We start from the raw sequence: 17,669 nt of genomic DNA, 5'->3' as shown, positions 1-17,669 counted from the left end.
CTCTCTCTCTCTCTCTCTCTCTCTCTCTCTCTCTCTCTCTCTCTCTCTCTCTCTCTCTCTCTCTCTCTCTCTCTCTCTTTCTCCCCCCCCCTCTCTCCCTCTCTCCCTCTCTCCCTCCCTCCCTCCCTCCCTCCCTCCCTCCCTCCCTCCCTCCCTCCCTCCCTCCCTCCCTCCCTCCCTCCCTCCCTCTCTCCCTCCCTCTCTCCCTCTCTCCCTCTCTCCCTCTCTCCCTCTCTCCCTCTCTCCCTCTCTCTCTCTCTCTCTCTTTCTCTCTCTCTCTCTCTCTCTCTCTCTCTCTCTCTCTCTCTCTCTCTCTCTCTCTCTCTCCCTCCCTCCCTCCCTCCCTCCCTCCCTCCCTCCCTCCCTCCCTCCCTCCCTCCCTCCCTCCCTCCCTCCCTCTCTCCCTCCCTCTTTCTCACTCACTCACTCACTCACTCACTCACTCACTCACTCACTCACTCACTCACTCACTCACTCACTCACTCACTCACTCACTCACTCACTCACATTCTCTCTCTCTCTCTCTTTTTATTAAATTATTTTTACAGAAATGTTATGACTGATTAGTGAAATAAAAGAAATTGAATTTTATCAGGTGCTGAAGCATCACTTGGTCCCAAAAACCCGAGGAATGTGGTTAGTCAGCAAACAGTTACATGATAAGATTGATGCCATATATGATGTCTCTGTGTTCTACGATGGGACTGTGGACGAGCAAGGCATTAGAGGAAATGCTCCACAGCTTGTTGGTAAGATTCATTGTACAGTTATGCTTATTAAGAAAACTCCTTGCAAGTATCTTGAGAAGCTTCGTTTATTTTGGGGTAGCCATTATTTATATAACACATATTCATTTCTTGTGTAAGTTCAAAGCAGGAGAATTACAGTCAAAAGAGAAAGAAATAACAAGACAAAAAGAAAATAAAAAGTTGATCTCGGCTTGAGGTCTGCATAACCATAAGTCGGAGAATTATAAATGTGTTTTTTATTTGTTTGTTTCTTTGTGTCTTTGCGACTAGGGTTCCTAACGGGAAAGTGCAAGAAGGTTCACGTACACATCAGGCGCATCCCAATGTCTGAGGTGCCGAGGGAGGAGGAGGAAGTCGGAAAATGGCTACAGGAGCTTTATAGGACGAAAGATGAGTAAGTTTTCCCGGAGATGATTCAGTTATTTTTATTGCCATTGTTGTTGGGGGTAAGATCATCATCATCATCATCATCATCATCATCATCATCATCATCATCATCATCATCATCATCATCATCATCATCATCATCATCATCATCATCATCATCATCATCATCATCATCATCATCATCATCATCATCATCATCATCATCATCATCATCATCATCATCAATTCACTCAGTCATGTACCCACTCACTCACTTATTAATTCACTCATGCACTCTCTCATGCATGCTTGTAATCTCTCCCTTGTGGACCTATAGTTTTGAAGTTGAATTTTCATCATATTAACAGCATACATAACTGACAATTGGACTTTCAACAGATTGGCTGAGAACTTCTTCACCCAGGATAATGAGAAGCGAAATAAGGTTGAAAAGCTGTTGAATGGCCACAAGTCTTCACTAAGTCTTTGGTCGACTCTCTCCTCCTTCCTGTTCTTTAGTGTTCTCTCAGTGCCATTCATCTGTACTAAAGTTGGAAGGCAGATGTACATAAATTTACTGGTCTATGGAAGCCTTGGCTCGTATGGGTGGCTTGCCATTCGTAATGTTTGTTAAGCCTGTTTTTGAAGAGGGAAAAACTTGCCAAGTGACGACAAATGGCAAAAGGAACAAAGTGGAACAGCGTAAGGGTCACCTCCAGATCTGTTTCAAGAAATCACATTATGGGTGAAACAGTTAATTAGGAAACAGTTTTTATGTGTATACTTGGATGAGATGTTATGAATGCATCATTTTTGGGATATATAGTGGTAATGGACCATCCCAATGATTTTTATGTAAAGAATGTGGTAAATGGAAACTTGTATATTAATGAAACATTTATCTCAGATCTTCCGTTGTGCACAGACAGATTTTTGAAGTATTACATGGGTTTTCATGACATGCAAGTCAGTTTCACTGGATACAAAGTACAGAAATTGACACATTTGATTATCATATGTCTGTTCATATTGTAATTATTGTATATTATCTAGGAGTCTTTCAGTAGATAAAACATGATATTTCTTTGTCATATAGTGAATGAAGCTTGTCAGAAATAAAGAAATATTCTCATAATTGATGATTTGTTTTTGATGGCTAATTCCAGCAAACTGAAAAAGTACATGCATGAGCTTGCATGTACACTATATATGTATGGTATACTGGACTAATCCTCATAATCATTTCTTTAAAACACTGATTCTCCATTATATTTCTGTTGTAAATCAGGAGTATTTGTATTATCAGATACAGAAATATGGATATATTGCTTGAAAAGGAAGGCAGAAAAAAATGAAATAATGGAAGAGAAAAATCTGTTATACATATCTCTATCTGCACACACATATGTGCAATCCCCACCCACAAATGTGTGTATATGTATGGATATTTGCCATCCTTTGATATTATATACATTTTTTTCTGCAAGAAATAGATGCTCAATATGTTTTTTGCATGGCAATAGTTTTCCCTTCTACTTATTAAACCATGCTTGAAGGAAATTACTTTGTCATCATGAGGTTAGGGTGTTTGTGAACAAAAATATTATTTATGTTAATAATTAATATAATCAATAATGTAATGCTGTTTTTTGTTGCATATCAACATTGGGAAAGTGATTATCACAGGATGCACTTGTATAACTGTGAAATTGAAAGATTAGACAAGTGTTTAAGGAAGTAGCATGTCTTTGAGAAAGTGGTGACAATTACAGCATGTAAAGCTTATGTAGAGGTGTAATGTTTTTTGTTACATTTTTTTTTTTTTTTTATCTCTTTCTCACATTGTTTTTTCTTTCATTCTTCTTTGGTGAATTTGTTTATGTAAAATTATTTTATTTCTTCTTTTTTTTTTTTGTAGATACAGTAGTATTATAGAAGTCTTTTGGTGTGAAGGGGACAAAAAAATTATTGATTTTTAGAATTAGACAATGTTCCTTTTTTTATGCTGCCAGTGGTGTTGTTTTAATTGTATGGTTACTGCACATTTAAGAAGTACAATGTAGACTGGTATTAGGGCAACATATTTTTCCAAAAAAAAAAAAAAAAGAGAGAGAAAAAGAAAAAATAATAAAATATATAATACTGTGGTCACTTTTCAGTTGCAAACATCCCTTTGTGGAGAAAGATGGATCAAGGTAATCATTTTGCATTATGAGGAGCAACAACTGTTAAATAAGAGTATTTTGTTATGCTTACATACTGTGATACTGAAATTTCTGCTAGTTGACATCAACTATGAAAATCTTCAAAGTATCCATCAAGACCATATACATATATATTCTTGATTAACAACGAGGTCTTTAATGATACAGGGAAGGGAGGGAAGGTTAAATTAATAACTAAAAATTCAGGACAGCAATTCAGGTAAGAATTACTTTGAAGGAAATTGAATCTGAAGGATTTGAATTTGCTAATATTACCTATCCTAATAATAAGACCGCAAGAAAAGAGACAAAAGATAATGTTGAAGGTAAAATGTGAATCCGCAATTCTATTGTATAGTTTAGGTTATCGCAGAAACATAATAAGGAGGTTACAATTACTTTATTATGAAAAAGTACAAATACTGATACCAAATAAATATAATTCATTCTTGGGATATATTCTCATAAGCAAAGTAAACATTTGGAAATAGAAAAATCAGTATATCATTATTTTGTGTTCTAAACCTAGCCACCAACAACCCTCGTCTTGTAATACTCCGAGATTGGGAAACAAAATGTCTTAAAAATAAGTAGATATGTTGCTTATTTCAGCAAATTTCTCAATCACAGTAAGGAAATCAATTATCCATTAAAGTCACAAGTTCAAATAATTCTTAAAACATAAGCTGATTACTATCACTTGTGTTATACTGCCTGGCAGTCAATTAACCATTAATACAATCAATAATTCAGTGAACACCTATGTATGCCAGAATACACACATGTCCATTTTGTACAAAAATCAGTTACAATATTGATATTTACATATTTACGACCATTTGCCCCACATAACTGGCACAAGCCAGGGATGCCCTTCATTGTGTAATACAGAAACAAAAACGAAGTCTAGGTTTTCTGTGACTTCTGAATAACTGTCAGCTGTCAGATACTGTTGTGGATACCTCATTTGTTTTTGTTTTTTGAACCACTGGATCTTCATTTATAGACCTTTGTAACTGTCTGCATGTATTATATTGCCTTTGCATATGTAAATGTAAACAAAAATGCATTTTGGCTGAAAGTTTTCAGTTTTTTTGTTGTTTTTTTACTTACTTTTTTTATGTACGGAGTTACACCAATAAGACTAACTTTGATATGTATATATTTTCCTTTATTCCATAACTACCAGCATCTTAAATCACTGACAGCATCTTTAATGATATTTATCACTCCTGTCACGTAATAAAAATAACTTTTTTTTTATCAATTTGCAATCATGCTTTCTTTCATCTCATAACATGGCATAGATATTGGTTAAACAGTGTGAGTACAAATTACACACGGGGACCGAATTAATAATATTATCTGTTATGTCTTCAATTACCTTCTGATATCTGTCAGAATTTTTTTGGGTTAGGGATTATTCCAGTTGGATAATCATTATGCTATTGTTACTGTATACAGACATGGAGTAACAGTAACAAATGAACTTGGATGAAGAATGATTCATGGAATCAATATTATAATAATAGAGATGATCATTTAAGTATACATAACTTCTAATTAAAAAAAAAGACAAAAAACAACTCATTATGTTTAGGTAGGGGTTTTTTTTTGTCATCAGTGACAATGCAGAAGATAATGTTAGGTGAAAGTATATTAGTAGTGGTGTTAGAAGTTTCATCCTTACCAACCGAGTTCTAGGCAGCTTTATAATCTAAATTACTGTAGTTCTGTTATACAGGCCATATATATAACATATAGACCTTTAATTTTAATTGATAAGGTTACCATAGGGTATGACAGTCAATTGCCTTTTAAGTCTTGGAGCATGCCCATAAAACTACCTGAAACTAGTGGTGTATTTAAGTATAAACTTTTATTTCTTTTTAAAAATTGACTGTAGGGAAATGTGTGTCATTTATTACAATGTTCAAGGGACAAGAAAGATACTGCGTTGGGAGTACATTAGGAACAAAACCTCTATTAACAAACATAAATACATTATACACACAATAATGCAAAAATATAACTGTTTAAGGGCATAATAATGCTATATCTACAATGTGTTATATAGAAGCTACACTTCATAACAAGCTTACTGTGGCAGCAAGCAGTGATCCAAACCAAAAAAAGAAAACATAACATAACATTATCTGTCTTTTAGAAAACATGCAAAGCAAGCCAGAACAGTGTCTTGTGTTAACATAAGATCACACATAATGCAAAAAACGAATGAATTACATTTTCCTGTTCCATGTTCTAAACAATGTACGTAAAACATATGCTTACCATTCTTTGATCAAAGCACAGAAGCACGATCAATAGCATAGAAAAAAAAAAAGTTAAAATAATTACACAAAAGATAAGAAGGTAAGAAATTAAAGGATGAAGTAGAATCTACTCCCTGAGAATGACAGGCAATTCAAACCAGTGCCATTGCCTAAACTCTCCCTAGACAAAGCACTGACTACCGAAGAAGTTTAAGGCTGGACACTTTACCCACTGACCTTTTCCCATTCCGAAAACAACCTCAACATAAACACCAAACTTAACAAGCACAAACTAGTTCTCATATACGATATATACTGCATTATATACATGTAATTGACAACATAACAGAATTGTCTGTGGAATGATAATATATATATCTTTAATCAAGCATAAATGACCAATGGTCTACCTTGTGACCGCGTATTAATGCTTCATACATTATATACAATATTTGTTTAAAAAAATATTTCTTTTACATTGTACTCAAAGTACAGTTTGGGATCCCTATGACCATAAAGTGACATCAATATCACTGTTAAATATTTTTGCATACACACATATACGTACTACGGATGTATTTGCAACTGACATATACCTTTCGAATGTTCTAGTTGCAAGATTTCAGTTCGATGTGTATAAACTTTATATGCTTTTCTTGTGGAATCAATGATGTATTATACAAATACATATACCGTACAATACATACCCTTCCGCCTAGGCCAGTTGTGATGCAAGCTTTCTCGTGTCTTTACGTTTATACATCCACCACATATACTCGTATACGCAATGCACTGAAGTAAACGGTATATGATTTCAGCAGAATAATGAATTACTAAAAAACCCTAACTTTTAATGTACACTTCAGAGGTCGGGACTGGCGACGACAGACTGTATCCAATGGCGGTAATTCGACACTCGAGCGTAGATGCCAAACTTGCCTTTCTTTCCACATCCCTCGCCAAAGGAAGTTATTCCATATATGTACCTGCAGAGGGAAAATAATGTTTAGATTGTTAAGAAATTAATACAGTTTAATTATGACATGTATGGTTCAGAATTGCAAATAGGACAACGAAGGAAAGGTCAAAATACACGAATGTGCCAAAAGCCTTTTCGCTTTACTGCTTCTCCAGTAAAAGGAAATGGCCTCCGGCATTTTCGTGTGTCTTCTTATTCTTCCCTTCGTTGCTCTACTTGCAATTTGCTCAACATAAATCCTACGCATGGTTAAGAATCTAAGCAACATGGCAGGTTTTCTCACTACTGTTTACAGCGTGCGATTCTTACCAACGGCCATGTCTCTGGCACAGCAGAGGACCTCCTGAGTCTCCCGCGCAGGAATCCACTCTGCCCTTCAGATATCCTGCGCAGAACATGTTGGAAGTAATGTAGTAGTCCTCATATACAGTCTCACATGCTTTGCTGGCGATGATGGGAACCTAAAAGTTACCGAGGGAGAGAAAAAAGAAAGAAACAAATATATTACGGTAAACTGACAATGTGGAATAAAGCCAACTGCTATTAATATGTGTATTTTCTTTATCAACAAAACCATATCTTGTCAATTATTTTACTGAATGATCTACATAAGAAGCCAACTGCTATTAACATGCACTGTGTATTCTCTTCATCAACAATACCATATCTGCTATTCCACTGACTGAATCAACTACTGAGTCATTATTTTCCGACTGAAAAAGACCTGGGTGACAACACAAGAAACACAGAATAAAAGCTTGAACACGTGAGGGCTGATCACAACGAAGGCATTTGAAGCAAGATATTTTTTTTATGCCAGTACCTGCTAGACAGGGTCCATTGTTGGATGAGTTCTCTCTCTCTCTCTTCCTTCCTCCTTCAGAAATGCGATTAACAGATATTCGTAAATGCATAATAATGCTCTTGAAATAGATCATTATAGTGTGCTGTTCATGTCGTGTGAATATACTTGCTTCATTATGAAAATTGTAAGTTTTATTTTTATATTATGTGAAAGAATGTGCCATCGCCTTGTTTGCGCCTGTATGTCTGTGCCGTATGTGTCTCCCTCTCTTTCTTTGGTATATCATTTATCTGGTTTCCAGTAGTTATTATCTGCCCATCCCCATGATTTTGTTTTTTTTTACTTGTCCTCTACTTCTTTGCTATATTTTTTCTCTCCCTTCCCTTCTTTTTTTTATATTTTATCTCTCCCTCCCCTTCTTTTTTTTATCTCGTTCTCTCTTACTCTCTTTCTTTTCCTCTTTCTCTTTCTCTCTCTCTCTGCCTCTCTGTCTCTCTCTCACTCTCTCTCTTTCTCGCTCTCCTTCCTTCCTTCCCTCCATCCCTGTTCCTCCCTTCCTCCCTCCCTCTCCCTTCCTCTCCCTCCCATCCTCCCTCACTCTCCCTTCTTCCCTTCCGCCTTCTATCCCTCCCACTATCTCCTTCTTCTCCCTCCTTTCATCTTATCCCCGCTCTCCCTCTCCTTCCTTCTCCCCAATCCTCCCCCATTTCCCCCCTCCCCCTCCATCCTATCTCTCCCTCTCTCTCCTTCCTTCCCTCTCCTATCTACTTCATCTCCTTTCCTCTCCCTCATATCTCTCTCTTTCTCTTACTCCCTCCTTTCTCTCTCTCCAATCCTCCCTCCCTCTCTCCTTGCCCCATCCTCTCCCTCTCCTTCCCATCCTTCCTGTCCCATCGTCTCCCTCTCCTCCCCTCTCCCTCCTATATCTCTCTCTTCCTCTCCCTCTCCTTCCCTCTCCCTCTCTTCCCACCCTCCCTCTCCCTTCCTCTCCGTCTCTCCCCTTCTCCCTCCTATCTCTCTCTTCCTCTCCCTCTCCTCCCCTCTCCCTCCTACCTCTCTCTTCCTCTCCCTCTCCTCCCCTCTCCCTCCTACCTCTCTCTTCCTCTCCCATCCTCTCCCTCTCTTCCCAACCTCCCTCTCCCATCCTCTCCGTCTCTCCCCCTCTCCCTCCTATCTCTCTTTTCCTCTCCCTCTCCTCCCCTCTCCCTCCTACCTCTCTCTTCCTCTCCCATCCTCTCCCTCTCTTCATAACTACCCTCTCCCATCCTCTCCGTCTCTCCCCCTCTCCCTCCTATCTCTCTCTTCCTCTCCCTCACCACCACTACTACCTCAGCTTCGTGTAGGACATCCGTTCCGAAGAAGTGGGTGTTCCTCTCCTTTCCCCAGCCAATGATCGTGCACTTGTCTCCCACGGGTAAGTTGGCCCCTTGTTCAGGAAGGCAGGCTGGGGCTATGCGAGAGTTCATGGAGACCGGTTCTGGCAGCTGCAGGAGAGCCACGTCGTTGTCCACGGTCGTCGAGTCGTACTTCGGGTGTATGACGGTCCTTGAAACCTGTGGGGGAGGACAAGGTCTGGTTGATGAAGGGGTGGTGAAGTTCTGCTAAGAATCGTCTACTGTCGTGGGGGTTTAAGGGCAAGGGTTGTCTGGATGTTATCATACTTGTTTATATGCTAGTAACTGGAGGAGGACCAGATATTATATCTTCAATAAAATCAGCCAATTCTGACTGATTTATTTATTCATCTGTTGTCTATCACTCAAGGTCTGCAAAGACTCCTACCCAATCATCCTGCCATATATTTAATCACCTTCTCTCTATATGTATGTGTATTATTATTATTATTATTGTCATTATTATTATCATTATTGTCATTCTCATTCTCATTCTCATTATCATTATTATTATTATTACTATTATTATTATTATTATTATTATTGTCATTATCATTATCATTACTATTATTATTATTATTACTATCATTATTATTATTATTATTATTATTATTATTATTATTATTATCATTGTTATAATTATTATCATTATTACTATTATTATTATTATTATTATTATTATTATTATTATTATTATTATTATTATTATCATTATTATTATTAATGTCATCATTATTACTACTACTACTACTACTGCTATTATTATCATCATCCTTATTATTATCATTATTATAATTATTTTAATCCCTCGCACAAAACTGACCTTATATTCCACTTCAGCGCCCTCTCTCAGAGCCAGGTCGTGTTCTCCGAGGCGGACGAAGAGCTTCCTCCTGACGCAGTGAGCCGCCGTCAGCACCCACCGCGACCCGACCAGCGTTCCCCCGCAGAAGGCTTCCTGTATTTTGGGTAAAGGGGGGGGGGGGGGCGTGAGTATGGTTGAATGTGGTTGGATTTCACGAGTGGTTCAAATCCTGTTTCTAATTTTATGTCTGTCTGTCTCTTTTAGATTTCTCTCTGTGTCTCTGTTTGTCTACTATTTATATTACCATTTGTTTGTCACTGTTTGTCCTAAATTTATTAACAATTGATGTTGTTATTGTTATTTTTATATTTTGTATCATTTTATATTTCATTACTGCCGCTACAATTACATTATTACGTCATTTACTTACAGTATAAATATTCCGTTCAGTGCTCTTGTGTAACTTATATATAAAAGTGATATCACTATATCGAGGCAAGTTTCTTCATTGAAATAAAGGTTCTAACCCTCCATTCCAAATAGCAAAAACGAAACAGAACATAAATCATGTATAAAAAATTATATTCTTTTTCCCGACTGTGGAGAAGAAGACGAAGAAGAAAAATATCAATCTATATATGTATATGCAGATAGAGAAAGAGAGAGAGAGAGAGAGAGAGAGAGAGAGAGAGAGAGAGGGAGAGAGAGAGAGAGAGAGAGAGAGAGAGAGAGAGAGAGAGAATGAGAGAGAGAGAATGAGAGAGAGAGAATGAGAGAGAGAGAGAAAGAGAAAGAGAGAGAGGGAGAGAGGGAGAGAGGGAGGGAGGGAGAGAGAGAGAGAGAGAGAGAGAGAGAGAGAGAGAGAGAGAGAGAGAGAGAGAGAGAGAGAGAGAGAGAGAGAGAGAGAGAGAGAGGGAGAGGGAGAGGGAGAGGGAGAGGGAGAGGGAGAGAGGGAGAGAGAGAGAGAGAGAGAGAGAGAGAGAGAGAGAGAGAGAGAGAGAGAGAGAGAGAGAGAGAGAGAGAGAGAGAGAGAGAGAGAGAGAGAGAGAAAGAAACAGAGCCAGACAGACAGCCAGAGACACAGAATCAGTGAGAGACGCCACAAAAAGCTTCCTTCCCCCCACCAACAAACGCAACGACCTCCTGACCTGATATCGGTTGAGGATCACGACCTGCCACGGCCACTTGCCCCTCTGAGCCTCTCGTCCTCCGATGATCCTCAAGTTCCACCCCGGCGTCGTCACATTACTCACGCCGCACTCACGGGGAAGCGTCCTCTCCTCGGTCCACCTGCTCAGTGCAGACGACGCGGAGGACGAGGACGAGGAGTAGGGAGAGGAGGAGGTGGACCTCGAGGGGGAGTATCGAGAAGTCGACGAAGAGGGGGGCGAGGACGAGGTAGATAGGGTGTTTTCACCGTCCTCGTCTGGTGGGGGAAGATAATGAGGAAGCTCAGAAGTTAATACGTGATAACAGTATTAAATATATAACAAATAACATACAGATAATAATGTAGACAAGTAAACTATAAGTCAACCAGCTACATTATCAAAAGATCCTTCTACCCCCCCCATTTTTTTCGTCCTCAGTATCTCTTCAAGACCAAACAACAAATAAATACATAAATAACTAAACCAATAAAACAAAATAAACCAAAAATTCTCGCCATCTCTTTCCCTCACCGTTATTCCCGGTCGTCTGGTGTTTTCGCGGATGATAGCGGCTCCTTCGGTACCACTTCTCGCAGAGGGAGCCTTCCACGTAGCAATAGGCCTCTTCGTTAACCACACTTCCGCCGCAGAAGAGAGGGTATTTGCAGGATCTAGCGAAAGGAGATTCATGAGAGAGAAAAGGATTTTAATTTGGAGGTGGAAGAACGTAAGGGTTTGTACAAAAAGGAAAAGGTCACGATAAGAAGTGAAATTGAATCGTTACGTTTCGAACTACTCAAGAGTTCCTCATCGGATGAACCAGTAACCAACACAGCCATTTATTAATTTTTTTCATCTTTTACACAGTAATTTATTCAAATTTATTATCTTTTATATCTTTTACATAGGTTTAAAGACGTAGATAAATGTATAATTTTTAGATCAAGCTTCAATATAGGGGACCCCTCTATGGACCAAGCCCCCTGGGCCCCTAAATATCTAGATAGAGCTCTAGATATATATGTTTCCGTAAATTCATGCATACATATGCTGTTTATAATAACAAACCGCTTACACACATGGAAGAACTATCCATGGGTCTACTTATATATATATATATATATATATATATATATATATATATATATATATATGTATGTATGTATATATATAAATGTGTGTGTATATATATAGATAGATAGATAGCTAAATACACACACACACACACACACACACACACACACACACATATATATATATATATACATATATATATATATATATATATATATATATATATATATATACTTATATATATACACACGCATCCATACACACACTCACACACATAAGTATATAAATATATATATACATATATATATATATATACATATATATATATATATATATATATATATATATATATATATACATATACGTGTGTGTGTGTGTGTGTGTGTGTGTGTGTTGAAATCACAGGCCTCTTTCTCCTCGCCAGCACCGACCTGTATCTCCTGGTCAGACACGACCTGCTGCAGGCGGACCAGCGGGACCACTTCGTGTAGAACATAGAGTTGAAGTTGAGAAGGACCCTCATGTCGTTTCGCGGAGGCTGTCGCGTGAATTCCTCAGGCTTGATGATGTGGAAGGGACGGCGCCCCGAGCACCTCCCGCCGCGGCAGCTCCTCTCCTCCTGAAGGGCCGGAGGCGACGTCGGAATAAGTGTGGGGCGTCGGGGTGAAAGGAGGAAGGTATTTGCGCGCGCTCGCGTGTGTGTTTGTTTTACGCATGTGTTTACGTTTGCATTTACGCCTATGTATCGAGCAAAAAGCAAAATAAAGCAATTGGAACTTCTATTACGGGCAACATATCTCATTAAAACCAACCCCGACCACATACCTTGAGGAGCGCTGTGCCACACACGGCAGGTACCCGACACGACCTCTGGCGTCTCTGCCTGCAGCGTCGGGAACAACGCGACCACTTCGTCCACTGGGAGTACAGGCCGCCCTGCAGGTCAGCCAGGTCACCGGGCAGACCGCTGCTGACACGCGTGGCTCCGGAACCCGACCCGGTGTCCAGCACTGCGCGCGATTTGCTGCTGGATTCTGCGGGAGAGGGATGTCTAAAGAACTGTTTCGGATTTTAGGTGAGAGAGCCACAAAGTAGGGCTATGGGTGGGAGGGCCCTTAAGGAGCGAGGATCCCTAAGTATTGCTAGGACGGAAGAGCCCTTGAGTTGGGCCCTTAAGTAGCGATTTAGGAGCAAGGGCCCCTAAGTAGGGTTAGGGTGGAAAGGCTCTTCACTAGAACTATGGGTGGGAAGCCCTTAAGTAGGGCTTTCGATAAGAGGACCCCTGAATAGGGGAAAGAGCCCTTAAGTATGGCTATGGGCAGGAGGACCCTTAAGAAGCGATTTAGGAGCGAGGGTCCCTAAGTAGGACTTTTGTTAACAAGGCCCCTAAGTAGGACTACGGGTGAGAGGGCACCGAAGTAGGCTCATGGATGGGGAAACCACCTCACAAATAAGACTTTGCGTAGGAAATACCTAAAATATAAAATGGGAAAAAAAAAAAAAATAGAGAGAAAAAAAACTAAAGAGGGGAAGAACAAGACCCAGAGGAGAGAGCCACTTACCTGGAGCCACGGTGAGATAATGAGCCCCGTGGTGTGGGCGTCTGTTTCTGCCCTCTGTGGCCCCGTGGATTTCGTTGGGCTGCGGAAGAAGGCAGATCCTGGGTCAGTTCTTTTTCAATTTACTTTTGTTTTTTATTGTTTGTTTATTGCTTGAGCTTGAGAAAAAGTGGGGGGAGGAGGAGGTGGAGGTGGAAGTGGAGGAGGAAGAGGAGGAGGAGGAGAAGGATGGGGAGGAGGAGGAGGAGGAGGAGGGGGAGGAGGAGGGGGGAGGGGGAGGAGGAGGGGGAGGAGGAGGAGGAGGAGGAGGAGGAGGAGGAGGAGGAGGAGGAGGGGGAGGGGGAGGAGGAGGAGGAGGAGGAGGAGGAGGAGGAGGAGGAGGAGGAGGAGGAGAAGGAGGAGAAGGAGAAGGAGGAGGAGGAGGAGGAGGAGGAGGAATAGGAGGAATAGGAGGAACAGGAGGAATAGGAGGAACAGGAGGAGAAAGAGAAAGAGAAAGAGAAGGAGAAGGAAGGAAGAAGGAGGTGGAGGACGAAGATACCAAGTGATGCCAAAGAAAAAAAATTCCTAAAAGGAGAAAGTCCTCTGGAGGCACAGAAGACTCCTGCTTATTGTCTTCATTCCTTATATGGATGTATGGAAAAGAGAGAAAGATTGTGTGCTTATATGCATGTTTGTTTTTTGGTTTGTGTGCGTATATGTGTGTGTGTGTGTGTGTGTGTGTGTGTGTGTGTGTGTGTGTGTGTGTGTGTGTGTGTGTGTGTGTGTGTGTGTGTGTGTGTGTGTGTGTGTACGTGCATATGTACGTGTATGTGTACGTGTATGTGTACGTGTATGTGTGCGTGTATATGTGCGTGTAAGTGTAAGTGTACATGTGCTTATACAGGTCTTCTGTGTATGTACATACGTGTACGAGTGCACACATGTACATATACGCACTTACATGTACATGCTTACGTCCGTGGAGGCCCGTGAGTGACCGCAAAAGCATGTCTCGATAACCATCGCGGCGACACTGGCATAATTAACGAAGATAAAAAAAAGAAAAAAAAGTCAAGTCTGGCCTAGGTGACGCCGGGCCAGTCATGCGACCTTGCCTGGCGCGGACGAGAGAGGTTCTGGTCATGAGGGACAGTTTGCGCAACGTGGCAAGCGCTGAATGATCTCTTCAGCTCCCGTTGACAGACAGGCGGGGGGTGGGGTGGGGGGTGGGGGGGGGAGATTAGGTGAGAAGAGGTGGTGGTGGTGGAGGAAGGTGGTGGTGGTGGAGGAAGGTGGTGGTGGTGGTGGAGGAAGGTGGTGGTGGTGGAGGAAGGTGGTGGTGGTGGTGGAGGAAGGTGGTGGTGGTGGTGGAGGAAGGTGGTGGTGGAGAAGGTGGTGGTGGTGGAGAAGGTGGTGGTGGTGGAAGGTGGTGGTGGTGGAAGGTGGTGGTGGTGGAGACGGTGGTGGTGGAGGAAGGTGGTGGTGGTGGAATGTGGTGGTGGTGGAGGAAGGTGGTGGTGGTGGAGGAAGGTGGTGGTGGTGGAGGAAGGTGGTGGTGGTGGAGGAAGGTGGTGGTGGTGGAGGAAGGTGGTGGTGGTGGAGGAAGGTGGTGGTGGTGGAGGAAGGTGGTGGTGGTGGTGGAGGAAGGTGGTGGTGGTGGTGGAGGAAGGTGGTGGTGGTGGAGGAAGGTGGTGGTGGTGGTGGAGGAAGGTGGTGGTGGTGGTGGAGGAAGGTGGTGGTGGAGAAGGTGGTGGTGGTGGAAGGTGGTGGTGGTGGAAGGTGGTGGTGGTGGAGACGGTGGTGGTGGAGGAAGGTGGTGGTGGTGGAATGTGGTGGTGGTGGAGGAAGGTGGTGGTGGTGGAGGAAGGTGGTGGTGGTGGAGGAAGGTGGTGGTGGTGGAGGAAGGTGGTGGTGGTGGAGGAAGGTGGTGGTGGAGGAAGGTGGTGGTGGAGAAGGTGGTGGTGGTGGAGGAAGGTGGTGGTGGTGGAGGAAGGTGGTGGTGGTGGTGAAGGTGGTGGTGGAGGAAGGTGGTGATGGAGGAGGAAGGTGGTGATGGAGGAGGAAGGTGGTGGTGGAGAAGGTAGTGGTGGTGAAGGTGGTCGTGGAGCTGGAAGAAGGTGGGGGAGGGTAACGGTGGTGGTGGAGGAGAAAGTGAAGATGGTGGTGATGGGAGAAAAACGAAGGGGGAGAAAGCTGATGAAGATGATGGTTTCAAAGAGGGTAAAAGATAATGGAGAAAAAATAAAAAGGTGGAGGAAAATAATAAGAAAGAAAACACACACACACACACACACACACACACACACACACACACACACACACACACACACACAAACACACACTTACACTCACACACACACTTTCATTGAGAAGCAAAGCGTGAATGACGGCCCACATACGCCTCAATTTGCAATGTTGCGAAATTATGTGGGAATCAAGATCGTAGTTACTAAGAGGGAGGAAGACGAGGAAGAAGAGGAAGAGGAAGAGGAAGAGGAAGAGGAAGAGGAACAGGCGAAAGGAGAAGAAAAAGAGAAGGAGGAGGAGGAGGAGGAGGAGGAGGAGGGGGAAGAGGAGGAGGAGAAAGAGGAGGAGGAGAAAGAGGAGGAGGAGGAGGAGGAGGAGGAGGAGGAGGAGGAGGAATAAGAGGAGGAGGGGGAGGAGGAGGAGGAGAAAGAGGAGGAGGAGGAAGAGGTGAAAGAGGAAGAGGAAGAAGTGAAAGGGGAAGGGGAGGAGGAGGAAGAGGAGGAGAAGAAGAAGGAGAAGGAGAAGGGGAAGTAAAAAAGAAGAAGTGGAGGAGGAAGAACAGAGGAGGGAAACGAGGAAGAGAAAGATGAAAGAGGAGTAAAAGAAGAAGCAGGAAAACGAAAATGAAGAAGAGGAAGAAGACTGATAAAGAGGGGAAGAGAAGAAGGGGAAGCAGGATGAGAAGGAATAAGAGGAAAAGGAAGAAGAGGAAGAGAAGGATGAGGATAAAAAAGAGGAAGGGGGGAGGTGGAGGAGGCAAAGAAAGAGGACGAAGAGGAGGAAGAAAAAGAAAAAAGAAGTTGGTAATATGAAAAAAGGAGATAACGAAGACGAAAAAAGAAAAACATAGTAAAACAATCAGAAAAAAAATATAGGAAAAGACACGTAGAGAATATGGTTAAATGAAAGAAAAGAGAGCAAGGATAAAAAAAAAAAATAACAATGATAACAAAATAAATGAAAGACAAAAAAAAAAAAATTATGCTGGAAAGCATATCTACCAATAAAAATATTAAATAAAAAAATAAAAAATAAACATTAAACAAAATAATAGTAATAATAATAATAATAATAATAATAATAATAATAATAATAATGATAATAATAAAAATCACCCCAAAAAAAACAAAAACAAAAAAACAAATAAAATAATAACCCACAACTCACTACAAAACGAAGCCCAACCCCCCCCCCAAAAAAAAGAAAAAAAAAAAAGAAAAAAAAAAAAAAAACTAAAAAATTCGCCACCATTGAATGTCAAAACAAAAGTCTAACCTGCTCCCACCAGCGCCGCCATCCGCCCCACGGCCGAACTTCAGGGCCTTTCGCCAACGAAGCCTGGGGGGAAATAAATAGGAAAATAAATAAATAAATAAATAAAGAAAAAAAAAGGAGAAAGGTAAATAGAAAGATAAAAAACGAGACAATTGGAAAAAAAATATATATATATAGTGTATATATATATTTATTTATTTATTTATTTATTGGTTTATTGTAACGGTATCGAATGGCGAATGGAAAGAATAATGGTTATAAAAAGGGAAGAAGGAGAGAAATAATTATTAATTCTGATAACAAAGATATGAAGATAAAGAGCAGGAAAGGAAAGGAAATATTGAGTCAGAGGAAAAACAGAAGAAAATGGAACCAAAATAAACAGAAGACGGAGTAAAAAAAAGTAAAAAGAGAGAGAGAGAAAGAGAGAGAGAGAGATAGAGAGAGAGAGAGAGAGAGAGAGAGAGAGAGAGAGAGAGAGAGAGAGAGAGAGAGAGAGAGAGAGAGAGAGAGAGAGAGAGAATCACAAAAAAAAAAAAAAAATAGAATACAAGAAAATATATTTTTTTAAAATCCAAAACGAACCAACAACACACAAAACATCAACAAAAAGAAAAAAAAAGAAATAAAATACAAACAAACAAACATTAACAATAGAAAAAAGCGAAAAAACAAACAAACAAACATTAACAAAATACAGAAAACCATAAAACAAACAAACAAACATTAATAAAATAAAGAAAACCATAAAACAAACAAACAAACATTACCAAAAGAGAGATAAAACACAAAACAAAACAAAACAA

The 17,669-nt window shown here is 40.8% G+C and overlaps 2 protein-coding genes across 5 annotated transcripts in view; one reads left to right on the top strand and one right to left on the bottom strand.

Annotated features, from left to right (window-relative positions):
- LOC125027921 (1-acyl-sn-glycerol-3-phosphate acyltransferase epsilon-like) overlaps positions 1 to 4,475 on the top strand; it is a 13,184-nt gene extending 8,709 nt beyond the window's left edge. For all 4 annotated transcript variants that reach the window (XM_047617072.1, XM_047617069.1, XM_047617071.1 and 1 more), the window contains 3 exons: positions 596 to 749; positions 1,020 to 1,143; positions 1,515 to 4,475. In XM_047617072.1, coding sequence (XP_047473028.1) covers positions 596 to 749; positions 1,020 to 1,143; positions 1,515 to 1,749 — 513 coding nt within the window. In that variant the 3' untranslated portion in view covers positions 1,750 to 4,475. The remainder of the gene's footprint in view (positions 1 to 595; positions 750 to 1,019; positions 1,144 to 1,514) is intronic.
- LOC125027922 (trypsin-3-like) lies at positions 3,705 to 12,759 on the bottom strand. Its single transcript, XM_047617073.1, has 8 exons — positions 12,626 to 12,759; positions 12,232 to 12,419; positions 11,258 to 11,397; positions 10,724 to 11,001; positions 9,594 to 9,728; positions 8,705 to 8,929; positions 6,881 to 7,032; positions 3,705 to 6,578 (listed from the first exon to the last, which is right to left on the bottom strand). The coding sequence occupies exons 2-8, from the start codon at positions 12,321 to 12,323 to the stop codon at positions 6,455 to 6,457; spliced, it is 1,146 nt and encodes a 381-aa protein (XP_047473029.1). The 5' UTR covers positions 12,324 to 12,419; positions 12,626 to 12,759; the 3' UTR covers positions 3,705 to 6,454.
- Between the last annotated feature and the right edge of the window lie 4,910 nt (positions 12,760 to 17,669).

The sequence above is a fragment of the Penaeus chinensis genome, chromosome 8 (genome assembly GCF_019202785.1).
Source record: "Penaeus chinensis breed Huanghai No. 1 chromosome 8, ASM1920278v2, whole genome shotgun sequence".
In the NCBI taxonomy this organism is placed as follows: domain Eukaryota; kingdom Metazoa; phylum Arthropoda; class Malacostraca; order Decapoda; family Penaeidae; genus Penaeus; species Penaeus chinensis.
Note: the sequence above shows the minus strand (reverse complement) of the source record. Positions and strands in the feature narration are given on the sequence as shown.